At 36.9% G+C, this 19,394-nt stretch overlaps 1 protein-coding gene across 3 annotated transcripts; it reads left to right on the top strand.

Moving 5' to 3' along the window:
* The first annotated feature begins 653 nt into the window (after window positions 1-653).
* slc25a42 (solute carrier family 25 member 42) lies at window positions 654-11,920 on the top strand. 3 transcript variants are annotated; one of them, XM_046876568.1, is made up of 9 exons: window positions 2,008-3,069; window positions 4,663-4,889; window positions 6,005-6,186; window positions 8,435-8,546; window positions 9,174-9,199; window positions 9,394-9,560; window positions 10,460-10,576; window positions 10,707-10,858; window positions 11,268-11,920. In XM_046876568.1, exons 3-9 carry the CDS (start codon window positions 6,106-6,108, stop codon window positions 11,576-11,578), a joined length of 966 nt encoding a protein of 321 aa, XP_046732524.1. In that variant the 5' UTR covers window positions 2,008-3,069; window positions 4,663-4,889; window positions 6,005-6,105; the 3' UTR covers window positions 11,579-11,920. The 3 variants fall into 3 exon arrangements, with proteins under 3 accessions (XP_046732523.1, XP_046732524.1, XP_046732522.1); XM_046876567.1 differs by lacking the exons at window positions 2,008-3,069; window positions 4,663-4,889 and adding an exon at window positions 654-789; XM_046876566.1 differs by lacking the exon at window positions 4,663-4,889 and having other exon boundaries at window positions 2,010-3,069.
* The last annotated feature ends 7,474 nt before the right edge of the window (window positions 11,921-19,394 follow it).

The raw sequence follows: 19,394 nt of genomic DNA, 5'->3' as shown, positions 1-19,394 counted from the left end.
TGCCGCCTTCTTTCCTCTTAAAATGGTACCTTTTTTCTCAGTTTAAACATTTATGTTTTTTATGTTTTATCTTGGATAAAATGTGGGTTTATGAGATTTGCAAATCATTGTATTATTACATTTTACACAGTGTCTTAATGTTTTTGGAATTAGGGTTGTATAAGGTAAATATATATTGGTAAATAGAAAGATTAGAGAAAGTCCTGTAAGAACACATCAATGTGGATGTTACAGGAATGTTAGTTTGTTGTTTCAGAATTAATTCCCAAGGCCAACTTCCTGTTATGAGAACATGAAAGAATGTTACAGGAACGAAGTGTAGTTAAATTGTAGTACTGTAGTATTTCAGAAGTATATAGTGCACTGTAGTTGTAACATTGTTGTAGTGTAGTTGTAGTGGACTGTATTTGAGATATACAGCAGTGTAGTCTAGTATAACTCCAGTTATAGTGTACTGTTGTTATAGTTTACTTGTAGTTTACTTATAGTGTAATGTTGTTAAATTCTACCTTGTGATGTCATACATTACATACAAACTCATACTTCAGCCACCGCGGATTAAACAGTGCATCTCGCAATGTGCGCTAATAACCTCCCGGTTACCAAGGCAACGCAGAGGACGCTTTGAACCGCGTGTGACGCTCCAACCCTCACCGAACACAAGCTAGAAATGTCCGCTAATGTAGTGAGTGTAAACATTCAGACTCCAATAGGTCTGAACCGCTTCTCTCCTGTAGACGCACTCGGTCTCAACCAGATAATAATACATGTCTGGACACGGCACTTCAGGTAAGAGTTAAACATTCCCCGTTATTACCTATTTGAGCTTTTATAAATATCTGTTCTGATTTAGACCTTAAAAGGTGTTAGTCATTTTGTTTTGAAGAAGAGTCCATTCACAAGTCTTTTTGGTCAGAAGTTACCTGTTTCTATTCCTATGTTGTTAAAAAAAAAAAAAAAAGAAAAGAAAATTAGAATTCAGATTTGCACTCATTCATTTTGATTATACTTGTTGTTCCTCGGTCTCCTGGGTCAATTTCATATTCACAAAGGCAGAGCTGTTCATTAGAAACCCAACTCTAGATGATTCTGTCCTGATATTACATTCCACTTTACTTCTTTTAAGTACATCAGAACCTTTAAACCCAAAGAGCTCCAAAACTTATACTATACTTGAACCCATTATTCAAATCCTTTAATGGTTTATGGTGACAAGAGGTGGGAATTAACGAACTAGAAATACTTTGTTACTGTACTTAAGGAGATTTTTTGACTTTCACTCATTAAATTTTTACACAAATATCTGTAGTTTCTACTTTTTAAAACACATCCTTACTTTACTCAGATATACAGGTGCAGCTCAATAAATTAGAATATCAGTAAAAAGTTGATTTATTTGAGTAGTTCAAAAAAAGTGAAACTTGTATATCGTTATATAGATTCATCACACACACACACACACACACATATATATATATATATATATATATATATATATATATATATATATATATATATATATATATATATATATATATATATATGTGTGTGTGTGTGTGTGTGTGTGTGTGTGTGTATAAAACTGTACCAAAAAGATTTATTAATCAGTAAACATTTGATGCACACAATGAAATATGATTATGATGATTACTAATTATGTAATCTATATGAAAGTTAGAAGATGTACAGTTTCTCCTGTATCACCTCATTAACCGTCCGTGTGGAAACATAGCAAAGGTCCCATTTGGTGTCCTGACGATTTACGTAATGTAAAACACCATAATTAATTTAAAAACACATTTAAAAGAATATTTTGTCTTCATGCTCTATGTTGAGTTTGGTTTAACTAATAATAAACATACATTTGCATAAAGCATCAATATTTCTCCATGCTCATGTTGATTAGAGTATAAAAAAATTCAAAGTATTAAAGGTACATTTAGAAAAGATAAAAACATGCAATTAAATATTTTAATCGACTGACAGCCCTAATATCAATCTGATCTGACGTCCAGTTACCAGCGTGACACTAAAAACAGGGAGCTTTTGCTACTTTTTACTTCAATACATATCAGAGCCCAAACTTCTTTACTTTAACTTGAGTAAAAACGTGTAGTCACTACTTTAAATTTTAACTTTTATCGTGTCTTTTAAAACACGAGTATCTGTACTTCTACTTGATTGAAGGGTGTGTTTACTTTTGCCATCGCTGATGGTGACAAAGGTATGCTTTTCTATGCTTTTGTAATGTCTGCATGCCGTCTCTTTCTTTCTTTTCTTTTGTTATACCTGTTTTGATTTCAATAAAGTTGCTGTTAATTAATGTTTGCAATAAAGAGAAAAAAAAAAGCATATGTTCTGACCAATCAGATTCAAGCATTAAACAGCACATTACATAAATAACTATAGGCGAAAGTACAGGAAAAGACCGAAAATTATATATGTTGGTTCCAAAATAATGCCTTAATTCTGCAATTAAGCTAAATTTGGCAAATCCTGACGATCAGTACATGCCCTGACCTGTCATTTGCTGTCACGCCCCTCAAACGAACCTATCCCGACTTGCTTTTGCGTCGAGAGACTTCATTTCCCAGAATGCACCCCGCTTCGCCCTTGCGTGCCTTTCTCAAACAGAGGCTACGTTTTAAACGGCGTGGCATCTCCTACACAAGTGCGCACTTCACGGAACACGAATGAGGGGAGTTTAGTGCACTTGATTTCGAAAGATTGGCGGATGGGAATGGAGACAGGAGCGTCAACAGGTCCGGGCGAAAACAGCATGGACGGTACACGGTAGCGTGTGTCAGTCGCCGTCGCCGTGAACGCAGCTGACTCCTGCGGGGTTTGTGGGACCTGGAGACGGGCGTGTGCGGGTTTGAGTGGGACTGTGAAGCCTGTGTCGCTGTGGGTAAAGCCTCCTGCGTGCTGAGCTGCCGCTGGGTTCGCGTTAGGGTTAGCTGGCTAAATCTCAAGGGGAGTGGTTGTCCTAAGGGTCTAGTTTGTTCAGCATTCCGTCCTGCAGAAAACAAAACAAAAACAACCAGAGAGAAAGTTTCTATCATCAGAAAAGTGAGTGTGGATCTGTTTCATTACGGATAAATGATTAACATTGGGTCAAAACATTTGCATTACACTGGTTATCTTGCTAACTTTCAAACATGCACTTCCAGTCTTATCTGATGTACGTGTTTTCATTCTGGACTGATATCTGACATGTTTATATATTTAATTTGAGATTTTATCATCGATTAATCCTCTGAAACGTTGTTTATATTTACATTTCTGTTGCTCTCTACACAGATACAGTGATTTTGACTCTATAGGTGTCATTGTGCTTTAAAAATAAAATTCTTTTGACCTTTTACATTTGACCCCTGAGCCAACCTCTGCCACATTATTTCTGGCACTAGTGTTATATTTATTATGATATAATTCAAGTTCAGACACATTACACATGATCTCAGTGTGCTGGAATCAAGTGCTACTTGTAGTCAGATATCATTAATGTAATTGTATTTGACTTACACCCTTTTCCAAAGCGACTTACATTACATCTCATTCATACAACTGAGCAGCGGTGTGATTAAGGGCCTTTCTCAGGGGCCCAGGATCAGCAGCTTGGTGATTTTCAATTCACAACCTTTGGATCCAATGCCTTAACCACCTCCGAACTAGAAGTCCAAGCAAGAAATGATTTGTTTGTGCAGCCGTTTCCTTCTTGTAATTCGTTTCTGAAACGTTTTGTGGTCCGAGTTACCAAATCTGAATACACAATCTTAATGGTAGTGTGTCATGGCTGCAACCTGATAACCAGTAGCCACAAATGACTAGTTTTGTCTTAATATTAACTTGTTGAGATCATGGACTGTCACCATCCTTGTGATATTTACATTGTGGTGAGAAAAAAGATAACACCGTAATTTCAGTGGCTCTGAATTGAAGATATTGTTCATAGTATTTTTATGGTTTTACAATAATTTCTTGAGGTTGTGTAAATATCAACAAACGTCGGCCTTAAGGTACTGATTGCTGATTTATTATTTACACCGACTTTAGCTTGATTTATTTACTCTAAGGTCTCGTACCTCATCCTCGTAGCTCTAGTATAGCTTTTTAAGCCAAAGGATTCAGTTTAATCATTGACCTGGTTCACTGGAAGCCTTTAAATGTGTCTCGTTTGATAGTATTGCATATGGCATTCTTTCTTTAGAAACAGCAGGATGTTTGTGATGGAAAGTTCCTCGTCGAGATCTTACCTAATCCATTTTGTAATGAGACTCTTTTCAAAAGCAGACTAAAGACTCAAAGCTTGGCAGCATTGCGGTAAGTCGATCCCTCAAGGTGAAATCAGGTGGAGAGAAGGACATGGAGTAGAAGCTATTGGGGAAAAAGGTGTATACAAGTCAGAGAGAACTTTTAGGAAATAATGAAGATGCACTTGATGGCAATGGATTAGGTTTTAAGTGACACCTGACACAGGTCCTGTTTTATAAGCTGTCACTAAGAGTTAACAATTCACAGTCTTTAATGCAGTTTTGAGTTTATTGTATAAGCCTCGAAGCAACATGTACCTGCTCGCTCTGAACAGGTTTTGGGTGTGGATTTTTATGTTTGCTTGTCCAGACATTGTTGTGTTTTACAGTTAGATTTGTTCCTATTTAGTTCGACAACCTTTCACCCAGAAAACCCACCACGCACAACAGCATGATATCCGAACACCGTGCAAACGTTGTGCTTGACTGTGACTGAGAATAGCACGCGATTGTGGGCCAGCTGGGTGAAGTCAGGTTTCCCCTCAACAACACCGTGAGCTCTGCAAAAAGCCGTTTGTCTCTTCAGCTGTGCTTTGACCTGACCTTCCAAACCATGGAGAGATAGCGTGGAAAAAGGTGCATTCGGTTTGTGTGTTAAAAGAATATCAGATTGTACTCAAATTGATTAAATCGTTCTGATGAACGAGTGCATAGCTCTCAGTGACCATGTCATCCTTGGGTATCATTTTACAGTGACGAAACAGTCTAAAGTCTGTTTTACACTCCTGCGTTTTCGAGATTGCTACTAGTCACACTGTATTTGATAATCAGTAAAGTTTTAAGTATTCAAATGTGCAATACAGCACATATTTTCATTGCTTTCTCCTAGCTTGGTAGAAAGTTAGGGTTGGTGGCTTGATCAATAATCAAAAAGTGGCTGGAAACTTCCACACCCCCGTTCTGATGAGTAACCCAGAGCCTTAACCATTAAACCACCACTGTCCTGGGACAGTAATCTACATTTAATGTGTAATCTTTCTGTTCCTTTTTTTATTTTTATTATTGTTGTTGTTGTTGTTGTTGTTCTGGAATTTCAAGTCGTAATCTCTTCTGCACTAAGCTGTCTGGTGGCGTTTCACTGGTCAAAGTTCAGATAATTTCTTCCACATTTCTGTCATTTTCAGTGTGAGATTTAAGCATGAGATCTAATAAGTGCAAAATTCCTTCTTAAAATTTTATTTATTTTCTTAAGCAATGAAGCGTATTACTTCTTTCTAAGAGACAGAATTCACATTTGATCGATTATGTTCTGATGATTGTAAATTTTTTTTTATCTTGGAAAATAACCCTTAATTAAAGCCTGTCAATTTTCACTTATCTGCTTTCAAGGACTCACTTTTCACTTATTGTTCACTAATCACTTATTTTCACACAAAAAAGTTAGCTATGTTATAACAGAATTAATAATTTCTATTAGAAACATTTCGATAGGTGGATAGTGTTGAAGTGGTGGAAGCGATAGGTGGAAGTGGTGTTTACCATCATTATATTGTACCTCATGTAGTAAACACTTGAATTTTTGCATCTCATTAAGGAACTCTGTCAAATAGTTGAGTAAAAAAGACTTCACTATATTCAAACGCTAGAATATGAAAGTATTTAAAGTTGAACAGCTTAAAAGACTTATGTTCATTAGAAGTGTGTTCTTGTTTGCAGGCTAATTGTGCTTTGTTCTGTTTTAATTCTTCCAGGCAGTCGTTCTGCAAGTGTATGTGTGCTGCCAAACCCCCTTGAGTGCAAGGAGTGTGTGTGTGTGTGTGTGTGTGTGTGTGTGTGTGTATAAAAGGCTGGCATGGGGAATGGAGTGCAGGAACATCGAGGGACTCTCACACAGAGTGAGATGCTGCCACGGTCCCCCTCCAGCCAATCAGAGGTAATTAAATTGCATTCAACAGCTAAAGATGTTATTGATTAAGAAATGTCTCGAACAAGTGGCAAAGCGTTTGGGTCATGTGACTCATAATTATATTGACTTTTTTTCGGCCTTAATTTAGTTATGATACAATTAAGTTCCTGGATTTTTTAAATGTACACTTTATGTACACATTATGTCAATGGCAGTGTTAAGGTCTTTTGTATGAGTCAGTATAATTTACTAATCGCCCTGGGCAACTGGTGACTGTGACTTTAGAGAAGGAGGACTTCACTGGATTGTTATGCACAATGAACAATTGATTAAGTTTTGGCAGCTCTGTCTACGCTCTAAGAAAACTGTGTGGGTGTGTATGCATGTGTATTTAGGCAACAGTAAGTGTGTACAAACAGCGTGAAAATAACCTGAGGTAACAATACTGGTAGGGGCGGCTGGTTTTGCTGTACTGACTGGGTTAAACCTCCCTGTGTGTCAAAGATAAAATGACAGCAACATCCATATCAGATTGTTTGCTGCTTAGCAAAATTTTTACTTCAGATTGCTATTGGGTTTTGTAGCGCCAAGCGCAACCTGTAGTTATAGAAAATCTACAGTTTTAGTTCAAAGTGTAGATTCTTGAGGGCGAGCATGTCGTGTGATTACACGGAGTGAAACGCTATTAAGGTTTGAGTTCTGTATGGGCTGATTTTTGTTTTTGACACATCCTGACACATCGCCAGGTGATTCAGAATCCTGGTCTGAAATGAAAAAGGAAATTGGGTAAATTTAGATAATAAAAAAAAATTGCGGTTCTAATAAGGAAACGTGGTATGAAGCAAAGTCTAATAATGGATTACTGGGAAATCACCTGTGAGTCTTTAAGTATGTGTAAGTGTTTGCTTCATAACATTGTTATTGTAGAAGCCATTAGATAGATTTATGTTTGAAATGTGTTATTTAGAGTTTCGATTTTATTTCAATTTATTCTTGGTCGGAATGTTTTCATGATTTTTTTGATGTTTGTTAAAGTTATAAAGGAGTGGCACGGCGAGGCTGAGGCTGAGGCGGTGCCGGCATCATTGAACGTAGCGCACAAGACACCTTAAGCCAAGCTTAATTGTTTTTCTTTTCCCTTTTTTCAAAGTAAATATCGCCAGTTTACTTTACATTCATCTCTTCTCGTGTTTCCTGAACGCGTCAACCACACAATATCACTGGCAACCTTAGTAGTGGTGATACAGGAAGAAATATATCACCACTACAGTTATTATGCCATCAAGATCTTGTGATATTTTGCTCACTTTGCTCAACCTCAAGCACAACTGCAACCAGTCTTCACCAAACAGTAGATTATAGAGTTATGATCTGTACTCATGATGATTTCAATCTACTTGTTTCTTATAGTTCTTTAAGAACTTTCATTGGGAATCTACTTTAGATACTAAAAATACTGTATAGGGAGGAACAGGAACTGTATTAAGTGTCTGGTTACATTTTTGGGGCCGAAACGAGGAACTCGATGACTTATTTTTCTTGTGTAATCTTGTCTGCACTCTGCCACTCACACTAACATGTCTTTATAACTGCCATGGGTTAAAAACTTTCTAACCCGATGCATATTTCTCATCTCAGTTTTCTCTACGGTCAACATCGTGGGACACTTCATTTGCTTCCAGAATGGTGGAACACTTTAAATAGAATCAAATTAAATATTTTTTGGCTTCCTGCATTTAAAAATAGTGGCCGTAAAGCTTCTATTTCTGTACCTGATGATTATCATCATACTGTGTGTCTGTTATGATAACCTCTTGATTTTAACCACTACCTAAATGGTTCAGTCTCCTATCTTGGACTGCTGCATTCCTGAATTTTGACGAAAGTTTGGCCAAAGTTTGGCTTAATAATCAACAAGATCTCAAACAAACACAGTGCCAGGACGGCATGCTTTACACTGGGGCGTCATTGGACCTGGCAATTAGGTGTCATGCGCATTTCTTGATTTCTTGTTGAAAATAGCTTAATTTCTTATGTCTGTGTAAAATAACGTGTTTGGAGTGTGTAATGGACGTATCGGTTATCACCGTTGGAATATCTGTTCTATTTCACTTTCTTTTTCCATGCTATGCACATAAATGTACACTTAGAAGATATTTAACCCTGCACTTATCTAAACAATGAATTATCTACCTACGATATAAAATATTTCAAGTAGCCTAGAGCAAGTTTTGTCCCTGGGGATTTTGCAACGTGATCGTGTTTGTGTGTGCAGAGTTGTAAGCAGGGCCGCACTGTGCTGAACTCGCTGCTCTCTGGAGCCTTCGCGGGAGCTGTGGCTAAAACAGCAGTCGCGCCGCTGGACAGGACCAAAATCATCTTCCAAGGCAAGACACATTTATACAAACAACACACACAGTATGAAATGTTCTGTCAAGCTTTGTAAAGAAATTGGATCTGTTTTGGCAGGTAAAAGACTCACTGGTTGTTCATTATGGAAATAAAAACACAAAAATGGGTTATAGAGAAAATATAAAAAGAATGAAATTTGTCTTTTTTTTAATATATATATATATATATATATATATATATATATATATATATATATATATATATATATATATATATATATATTACAGTATGTGCGTGCTAATATGATCGAGAAAGTTCATTCATGTTACGGTGACCAGTACTTCAGCCAAAGCTCAGAGAATATACCGCATCCATTTGGCTTTTGTGCTTCAAGTTATTATAGGAGTGTGACATTTTAGTGTCCAGTTTGGAAAGGCTGTCTTTATGAACAACTTGAATGCATAAATAACAACAGAAAGGCCATGTGGGCTTTGGAAAAAGGTTGAGAGGACTCTCTAATGAAACTGTTTTTAAAATGTCAAGGCAGAACACTTCTTGTCTGTTTAGTTGTTTGGCATTAAATAAATGTTGCCAAATAGATTTTTCAATCCATCACAAATTTAAGTACATATTCTAACATATGTTTTTTTCCCCCCTTGTAGTGTCTTCAAATAGATTTTCAGCCAAAGTGAGTATTTCTGTTGCTGAGAATTAGTACTGAAGAATAAAAGAAAAAGAAAAGCCAGATGGACAGTAGCAGTGTTTTAATGTGTGCATATTAGATGTGTGCGTTAATACTAAAAGCAATACTTTGGTTCGTAGATTTTCTTATTTTTCAAATAAGGACAAACCCATACGAATTACTGTCTTTGTGGTGGACAGGAGGCGTACCGGTTGATTTATCGCACCTATCTGAAGGAAGGCTTTCTGAGTTTATGGAGGGGAAATTCGGCCACCATGGTGAGGGTCATCCCCTACGCTGCCATCCAGTTTTGTGCTCACGAACAATACAAGAGGATTCTAGGAGGCTATTATGGCTTTCAGGGCAAGTAAGTAGCCTTTAAACCACTTTCCAGATGTTTGGTATAGCTTTCTGAAGTCACAATACTAGCTTGGATGAGATATGATCATTATGTAAAGCACAAATATGTAAGCAAAAATTTCCTTGTTTGCCAAATGTGAGTGAGAAACCTGTTTTTAAGAATGTTGAGATATTAGGAGGTTTTTGTAAACAAACAATCAGATGTAAAGGTCACAGTACAAGTGAAGGAAATGGTCTGTACCATAAACACAGTACATTTTACAGCATTTATTAATTATTTCTCACTAACTGCCTGGCCAGGGTCATGCTGGGTTAAATAAGCATGGCTTATTTATTATGGGGGAAATAGTTGCAAAAAAAGAAATTAGCTAGAAAATGTTTCAGTAAAAAAAAAAGAAATAATAACCGTTGAAGTGAGATTAAAAACTTTTTAGTAACTTGAATGATGTATCTGATGTTTGAAACTCTTTTTGATCTAAAAACGTCCAAATTTATAAAACGGCTGTAAATGCTTCCGCCTACTGTTAATTTGCCTTCCGGCTCTTTGAAACGTCGCAGAAATGACGAAAAATGTGTCCTCGTTTTTTCTAAAGCCTTCATTTTCACGCGTTTTCAAAAAGCTATATTGCCTTTGATTGTCAGCGCAGTCAGGTTGTAGATGAAAGAATAAAAACGAGAGAAAAATATGCGTTTTCAAACATAAACCTTTTAGTGTTGACATGGCCTCATGACTGAATAATTAGTGTATATGGGTCTAATTGTCGGGTGATTTTCTGAATAAGTGATTAACAGACATTGTTCTCCAAGTAGTGTCAAAGTATAAACAGCAACTAACAGTATAATGTGTCTTAGCAACTTTCGGGAATCTCAAAAATGAACCTTATGTTTCTTTCCTCTCTGTTACAGGGTTCTGCCTCCTGTGCCGAGACTCCTGGCTGGCTCACTGGCCGGTACCACAGCTGCCATGATCACATACCCACTCGACATGGTGCGTGCTCGCATGGCAGTCACTCCGAAAGAAATGTAAGCTCTTCATTGGACTTTATTTTCATAAAGAAAATTTGTAATTTGCAATGCACAGTGGTGCATTGACTTTATTACCTGAAGGTTTTGTACAGTATGTAAGTCTTTGACGTGTGTGTGTTTTCTCCAGGTACAGTAACATAATGCACGTATTTGTGCGGATCTCTCGTGAAGAAGGACTGAAGACCCTCTACAGAGGATTTACTCCCACTATACTGGGTGTGATTCCTTATGCAGGCCTCAGCTTTTTCACTTATGAGTCCCTTAAGAAACTCCATGCAGGTACATTCCACTGTGTGAATGTAAATGTGTGCGTGGGCGTGCGTAGGGAATAAAGTTGAAATATTTGACTAGATGATGTTTGTCAGCTGCAATTACAATCGTTATATTGTTTAGCTGTAGTTTCTAAATGTTCAAAAATTCCTTTAAAAGTGCTTTAAAAGGTTCAAAATTCCATTCTTACCAGTGCTATTGGAGCCTGACCTACTCATACCCACTTTTCTAGTTTTCCTTTTATTGGGAATTCCTGTAACAGCAAGCTGGTTCACACCAGTGATTTTAAAGGTTGACGTTTGAACTGTTTAAACGACATAGTGCTTCTCGATAATGTCCCAGAAACTAGGATACAGGAAATGGTTTATTCATAAATGTTAAAAAATGTAAACAAACTCTATCATTGTGTGTGTTTTAGAGAAGACAGGAAGAGCTCAGCCTTACTCATACGAACGGCTGGGGTTTGGCGCGTGCGCCGGCCTTATCGGCCAGTCAGCTTCATACCCGCTGGACGTAGTACGCCGTCGTATGCAGACAGCAGGTGTGACGGGCCACACGTACAGCACCATTGGGGGAACCATGCGAGAAATCGTCTCTGAGGAGGGCGTCATCCGCGGCCTGTACAAAGGCCTCAGCATGAACTGGGTAAAAGGGCCGATTGCAGTAGGCATCAGCTTTATGACATTTGACCTCACCCAGATCCTGCTCCGCAAGGTGGGAGTGCGATAGATGGTCGTTTTTTTTTTAGGGGTGATACTGCCACTAAGATGTCTGCCCATGTCCCTCTATCAGAGGTGGGCTGGAATAGAATAACAAGGGTCTTATTTCTGCTTGTTTTGGACTTGAGGAAGAGTTGAAACCAGCCCACATGCTGCTTGAGAAAGCAGGGAGTTTTACACACACAGACACAGAAATGGGAATCTAGTAAAAAGTTTGTGTTACCATGTTTAGCAGGAATGTGAAGTGACATTTTAATTGATTTTTGTTTTCGATTTTTGTTTTGTTTTTGAAGAATCTCTTGGTACACACTATGTGTGTGTGATTGAAATAGAAATAGAGTTACAGACAGAACGATTGTATGTCCTGTACGATCTCTTTCTTCATACTGCCATCTCACAAGTGTTCATGTCAGGCAACATCCAGGATCTCCAGTAAAAGTGCAATATGTTCATGATGTATAGCTGGGCGATTTACTCGTTTGCTTCATCAGAGTTATGTGTATGACATACATACATGATTAGAAAAGAAATTGTCCACAGTGTGATTCCGTTACGAGCAGACAAGCAGGAGATCAAAATGAGGGGGTGGGGGTAAGATCCTGTGTAAGAAAAACAAAAAGCCTAAAATGCTTTCTGTTGCTTAAAAACTGAAGAATTGTAAGCCAGGAGGAACAGAATCATCATATATTCTCATATCACTCAGTTCTGCTTCAGGTTGAAACATCAAAAACTCTCTGTATGTTTATAGGTACAGCCTGTATCTAGATTTTCTTTTTTCTATATCTTTAGAATTCCTGTCTTTCTGCCTCAAAGCTGCCTTGATCACTAACTTTTCCGTCAATCGAAAGCCGAAAGCGCGTTTATTTTATTTCAGATGTAAGACGTTTGAGATTCCCACTTAGTAGTGAACCTATAAATGATAATAGAGAAACAGCAATAAGGATGTAATGGAGCAGAACGGAGAAGTTTGGGGCATCTCGCTACTTTTTCTCACTGCTAATGAATAATGCCCATGGTTTCTATCTTTATCCTGTGGACCACTCACACCACAGAAGAGCAAAAGCAGGTGTTTCTGGTGTATATGAGAGCGAGAGAGGCAGACAGCTGTGGGCAGTTTTAATGCTCTTGTGTGTGTGTGTGTGTGTGTGTGTGTGTGTGTGTGTGTGTGTGTGTGTGTGTGTGTGTGTGTGTGTCACTTCTCTATTGTCCCACGCATTTCTGTGCTTCAGCAGAAATATGTAAGTATATGCCATATATTAAGAACACGTCCTGTTGGTTGTGTAAATGACGAGCTGTGGATGATGTACCAAGTGCCTACGGAGAGAAATAATAATAATTGAAACACACTGTCAAAAAAAAAAAATCTTTCTTTGTTGCACATTTTTTTTAAACATTTATTATGTTTAAAAAAATTTAGTTTTAAAGATAATTTCAGGTGCATAATTTGACCTCTTTAGAATAAAGTTTCAAAATGCACTACGTTGAAAAGATCCATATGAATGGTACAAAGTGCGTACGATTGATTGAGAACCACGCCTATGGTACAGCCGAGATCCCTTGTTTCTGATGTTTCTTGCCATTTTTTTCTAATTTGACCATATTTGAGAAAACGTGCAATAGGTACAAGCTCGTCCTTAGTAACTGCAGGATTTATAATCCTCTACGTTACAGCAGTTTGGTGTTCTGGTGAATCATCTTCCAAAGTTATTTGTCAGAGTTTGATAACGCAAATAAATCAAAGGAAATATAAAGGAATACTTTAGTTGATAGAAGTTACACATCCAACAGCTGGAGTTTCAACATTTTTATCGAAAAAAAAAAATAGAGAAATTATTTTAAAAAAATCTTGTTTTCAAATAGCATGGACAGTTTATGCAAATAGCATGGACAGTTTATGCAAATAGCATGGACAGTTTATGCAAATAGCATGGACAGTTTATGCAAATAGCATGGACAGTTTATGCAAAACACTTCATTGTGATATATTTGTAAGTAGACATGCCTTCCTATGGGACTGGCTTTTTTTCATGATGTGGACATTTTCGGTGCTGTGTAATGCAAAAAATACCTTTGTCCTGTATTGATTCAGGAGACGTTTCACACGCTTTGCGTGACATGTCCTGTCATCTCTTCCTCATCTTTATGCCGTTCTCTAGAGACGTGAGTGCGTTTTTGACGGAAAAGTTTTCTCTTGTTTTTTTTTTTTTGATGAAAATGTTGTCCTGCATTTCTGTGATGGAGAGGTGTTTTTCTTCTTCATATCCAGAACAACAGACTATAACGTGATGTAGTCTAGTCATTGTTAATTAGCGAACAATGTTCGCTCTTTTGATTAACGACGACGAAGTACAGCAGAGCACAAGCTATTCTCTGCGACAAAAAAATATCGATAGGACGTACTACAGTGTCTTCCTCTAAGAGGTGAAACGTGCTGTGAATCGTGCGCACAAATAAAGAGAGTGGCAAAGCGTGGAGCAGTGAAGAGCTGAGCAGTTCATTTCAGTGAGCACTTCAGCACTCGTGGTTTTGGGTTTCGCTTGTAAGTCAAAAGTGCACTACTCGCTGATTCAGCTCTTCACACTCGGGTTCCGTGCTACATTCTAGTTACTGTTTCAGACGCAAGTCAGCACAAGGAGCTCTTTGCTAACAGCAGTCAGTAAAGACAAAGCGAAATCAGTATCCGTGTACTTGTCTGTGTTCAGCTACAAATGCAAAGAATATCGCCTGGCTTTAAGAACATTTTAAATATTCCTGTCACACCACGGGTTATTGCTCAAGCCCTCTAATGGAGTGATGTGTAAAGTATTAATAACTGCATTTCCTTCCGAACAATTAGATGTTCTGGGCTGTTATTCAGTAACGTCGTGTTTTGATAACATGGTGTAACAGTTGTAACTGTGCTGGATGAGCTCTGACCCTTTACTTATTCGCAACAAACAATGTCAAAGAAGGTCAGATCAAATTTGAAAAAGCGAACAAATTGATCGTGATATACAGTAATCCTCTGTTTATGGCGGTGGTTACGTTTCAAAACGCCCGCGATAAACGAAAACCGCGATAAACGGACGCCACCGCAAAAATGCTATTTTATGTATACGGTACTGTACTGTATTAACATTTTATTTCATTTTATAATTGATAATTATATTTTTATTAATACATTTCATTATTTCAACATACAACTCCATAAAAACAATTCTCTATAAGTTTTTTGGTCTATTGTGCTATCCACGAGAGACCGGGAAAATCAGCCAAACTAATTAGTTGTATGGCAAATGCAATTCCGCGATATCCGGGGGCACCACCGGGGCGCCAGATTCTAACCGTGGAAAAGCGGGGGATTACTGTATTGTAATGGTTGTTCTCTCTCTCGCTCTCTCTCTTTTTCAAAACCTTGTTTCTTTAGCCTTAATGTTTACTAACTGACAATCACTTGATGCCAAAGCACAGTTTGTGTGAATCTCTTTTATTTGGCATTTTTGTTTTAGTTTTTTACTTGTAGCACATTAAGGCCTAGTAACATTGAATTTGTTAATTATAGAGCAAGATCAAAAACTAAAACTTTTACAAAGCAGGTATTCGAAACTCGTAAACGTCTTGATAAATTTGAACTAAACGGACTAGAGAATAAAACTTACCTGACAACATGTCAATGAAATCAAACCTCACCTCAGTAAACAGTAAACTCTGATGTTCATCAGTTGATGAAAGTTGTGCTGTTTCCAGTGTTAATGACTTTTTGTTGTCGATGCAAAATGGTTTAATCTCTTTATAACAGCTTATTTTTTGGGATCTAACTAAAAATGAAATTGTGTATTGTGCCAATGAATGTACATTAAACTAACAAGATCATTTGGTTTGTGTTTTTTTTTTTTTTTGTGTTTATAGTAAAAAGTTTGCACTCCCTTAGAACATAATGAGATTCAGTCTCAACAAAGAATGTAGTATGTTGGGTGAGGGTTGGTATGTCTTCCTTCATTATGGTGGCAAAAAAAAAAGATGAAGCTCATATGTTAGGATTCCATTTCAAATATGATAAAAACTTAGTAAACCTACCAGTTTGGATTTGCAACTTCTTCCAGCCTTTTGCATGTGTACCTTCAACAACTTTGGCTCAGTTGTAATATGACATCACAATTTGGAAGTTTTTCTGCCAAAATACCACAAGGAATGCAAATGTCTGCAGTCAGCTGTCTTTGCATTTACATGTAGACCTGCATGATGAAACATATTTTCATGATTTAAGTAATCATATTATATTTACAGGAGTTTCTTTCTAATACAGTGATGTGTAAAGTATTAATAACTGCATTTCCTTCCGAACAATTAGATGTTCTGGGCTGTTATTCAGTAACGTCGTGTTTTGATAACATGGTGTAACAGTTGTAACTGTGCTGGATGAGCTCTGACCCTTTACTTATTCGCAACAAACAATGTCAAAGAAGGTCAGATCAAATTTGAAAAAGCGAACAAATTGATCGTGATATACAGTAATCCTCTGTTTATGGCGGTGGTTACGTTTCAAAACGCCCGCGATAAACGAAAACCGCGATAAACGGACGCCACCGCAAAAATGCTATTTTATGTATACGGTACTGTACTGTATTAACATTTTATTTCATTTTATAATTGATAATTATATTTTTATTAATACATTTCATTATTTCAACATACAACTCCATAAAAACAATTCTCTATAAGTTTTTTGGTCTATTGTGCTATCCACGAGAGACCGGGAAAATCAGCCAAACTAATTAGTTGTATGGCAAATGCAATTCCGCGATATCCGGGGGCACCACCGGGGCGCCAGATTCTAACCGTGGAAAAGCGGGGGATTACTGTATTGTAATGGTTGTTCTCTCTCTCGCTCTCTCTCTTTTTCAAAACCTTGTTTCTTTAGCCTTAATGTTTACTAACTGACAATCACTTGATGCCAAAGCACAGTTTGTGTGAATCTCTTTTATTTGGCATTTTTGTTTTAGTTTTTTACTTGTAGCACATTAAGGCCTAGTAACATTGAATTTGTTAATTATAGAGCAAGATCAAAAACTAAAACTTTTACAAAGCAGGTATTCGAAACTCGTAAACGTCTTGATAAATTTGAACTAAACGGACTAGAGAATAAAACTTACCTGACAACATGTCAATGAAATCAAACCTCACCTCAGTAAACAGTAAACTCTGATGTTCATCAGTTGATGAAAGTTGTGCTGTTTCCAGTGTTAATGACTTTTTGTTGTCGATGCAAAATGGTTTAATCTCTTTATAACAGCTTATTTTTTGGGATCTAACTAAAAATGAAATTGTGTATTGTGCCAATGAATGTACATTAAACTAACAAGATCATTTGGTTTGTGTTTTTTTTTTTTTTGTGTTTATAGTAAAAAGTTTGCACTCCCTTAGAACATAATGAGATTCAGTCTCAACAAAGAATGTAGTATGTTGGGTGAGGGTTGGTATGTCTTCCTTCATTATGGTGGCAAAAAAAAAAGATGAAGCTCATATGTTAGGATTCCATTTCAAATATGATAAAAACTTAGTAAACCTACCAGTTTGGATTTGCAACTTCTTCCAGCCTTTTGCATGTGTACCTTCAACAACTTTGGCTCAGTTGTAATATGACATCACAATTTGGAAGTTTTTCTGCCAAAATACCACAAGGAATGCAAATGTCTGCAGTCAGCTGTCTTTGCATTTACATGTAGACCTGCATGATGAAACATATTTTCATGATTTAAGTAATCATATTATATTTACAGGGAGTTTCTTTCTAATACAGTAAAATTGACTAAATGGCTTTTTAGTAACTAATATTTGAACATTAAATTGTTCAGTGTACAGTAATTTAACATGGTCATGTTTCAAAATAATACTTAAAGTATGCGCATTTATTTTGTCCGAATGTGGCTCTTGGGGCAATAATTAAGAACATCAACCACTGTTTTTCAGCTTTAATTATTATTATTTTAATTTCACTTACTCAACATACACAACTGAGATCAGGAGAATCTTGAGAGCTTAACTTCACACTGGAATTGTTGTCCACCAGATGGCGCCATCTTCATATGAAATGTCTTTCTGCAAGGGCGATATATTTCTTGTTACAGTTTTTATACGATTGTTTAAACAAAAAAAAATAAAAAATAACATAGTTAGTGAAACCTTAAATTCAAGGAGCAAAACCAAAGCCCAGATATGCATACTACTTTGCTATTTCAAGGTGCTGCTTTCTAAAATCCCACTCCAAACCAAATGATCAAACAGCCATCAGTTGTGCAGACCCTTAGGTGCTTAATTGTAATCAACAAGCAGGTGTGAGCACTATCAAAAGGCAACAGGTAAGGGATTTAGATTAACAGGTAAAACAGATTACAAAGAAGGTTGCAAAAGAACAAATGGATGCAGAGTCATCTGGGCCAATGTATTTTCCACTGATCAGTTCTGGTCCAGAACTGGTTTCATGATCATCTTAAATTTTCACTCCAATACCTTCCACTGTACTCTCCCTTCCTTAACCCCATTGAAGAGTTTTTACAGCATGGTGTCGGAAGGTTTATGATCTCCAGCCCTGTGTTAGGATACCTCTCATTCCAGCCATGAGGAGGCCTGTGACCTAATTGATGCAGGTTCTGTGCAAGGATGGATTCACCTTCAAGAAGATTCTTCCCTTGTATCTTGTGAGAGAGGACATCAACTATGATGTCGATGATGTTTAATGCCCAGATCCAGCTAGGAGATGAGATGAGGCTTATATTGCATTTAAAATGTTCTGATTTACAATGCAAAATTCAAACCTTTGAAAATGCATGGAGGAACTGCGGGTTTTACAAAGTGGAGAGAAATTAATATTTTTATCAATATACAGTACTGGTCTTGTGTTTACTGTTTGGTCAGTACATTCATGGGCTTTAATTTAACAATATCTATGAAGAAATTAAACCCAGACTATATCATTAGAAAATTAAGAATTTTAAAAGTGTTTAAGATTAAGTGTTTAATCCTATTGTATGAAAACAATAAAAAAAAATAATATAAAAAATTCTTGCCATTTAAATATATGAATTTTGTATTATAACTTTTTTTTTTTGTTTGTGTGTGTAGATTGGTGATTATATATTTCCTCCAGGGAACTACAAAAAATGTCACACCATCTCACAGCAAAACTGCTTTACTTTTCCCTGAGCAGTGATTATAATACATCATCAATATGGCTATTTTTTCATACTTTTTGTACATTTCTTCTAGTACCTGTACTTTTATCAGATGATTCCTCTATTTGAAAACTTTTACTTCACAACATTTGGATGTGTGATATCTAACTTTCTACATCTCCCAAATCTTTGCTTTCCACTCTGCAGACTGCTAAATAACAAGCCAGCAGGAGATCAGGGTTCTCGTGAGAGTTTGTGTGGAGTGAAGGGTCTCTGAATGGGTGCCTGTAACAGTAGAAAACTCTTATTAATAAGGCATCACGTGTAGGAGAATAGAACACCGAATCGCACCAGTTATTAAAAACACAATTGTTATGGATCAGCACTTTTTCTTTGATACTTAAGCACATTTAAAAGCGAGTCCTTTTTCTGCTGTTACTCAAGTTGAAATGCAAAAGGAATACTTTTACATTCCCTGAAGTGTAAAATATCTAAGCTGCGATTTGTTCATTTTTCACGAGATCAGGAATTGTGTACTTCGTCTACCACTATTTCGAAATAACTAAGAGCTTTTCTGTTGTCTAGTTCTTTAAAGCGCCACAAGATGGAGCCAAATAACAGAAATTAATAGAGAGACTCTTTCCCGATGTGACCCGAACTTCACCTTCACGTAGC

This window comes from Silurus meridionalis, chromosome 20 (genome assembly GCF_014805685.1).
Source record: "Silurus meridionalis isolate SWU-2019-XX chromosome 20, ASM1480568v1, whole genome shotgun sequence".
In the NCBI taxonomy this organism is placed as follows: domain Eukaryota; kingdom Metazoa; phylum Chordata; class Actinopteri; order Siluriformes; family Siluridae; genus Silurus; species Silurus meridionalis.
Note: the sequence above shows the minus strand (reverse complement) of the source record. Positions and strands in the feature narration are given on the sequence as shown.

Coding starts and splice junctions, on each gene's coding strand:
- slc25a42 (XM_046876567.1), top strand. CDS start 6,106: ATGGGGAATGGAGTGCAGGAACATCGAGGGACTCTCACACAGAGTGAG. Junction 6,187..8,434: donor CCCCCTCCAGCCAATCAGAG/GTAATTAAATTG, acceptor TTGTGTGTGCAG/AGTTGTAAGCAGGGCCGCAC. Junction 9,561..10,459: donor TATTATGGCTTTCAGGGCAA/GTAAGTAGCCTT, acceptor TCTCTGTTACAG/GGTTCTGCCTCCTGTGCCGA.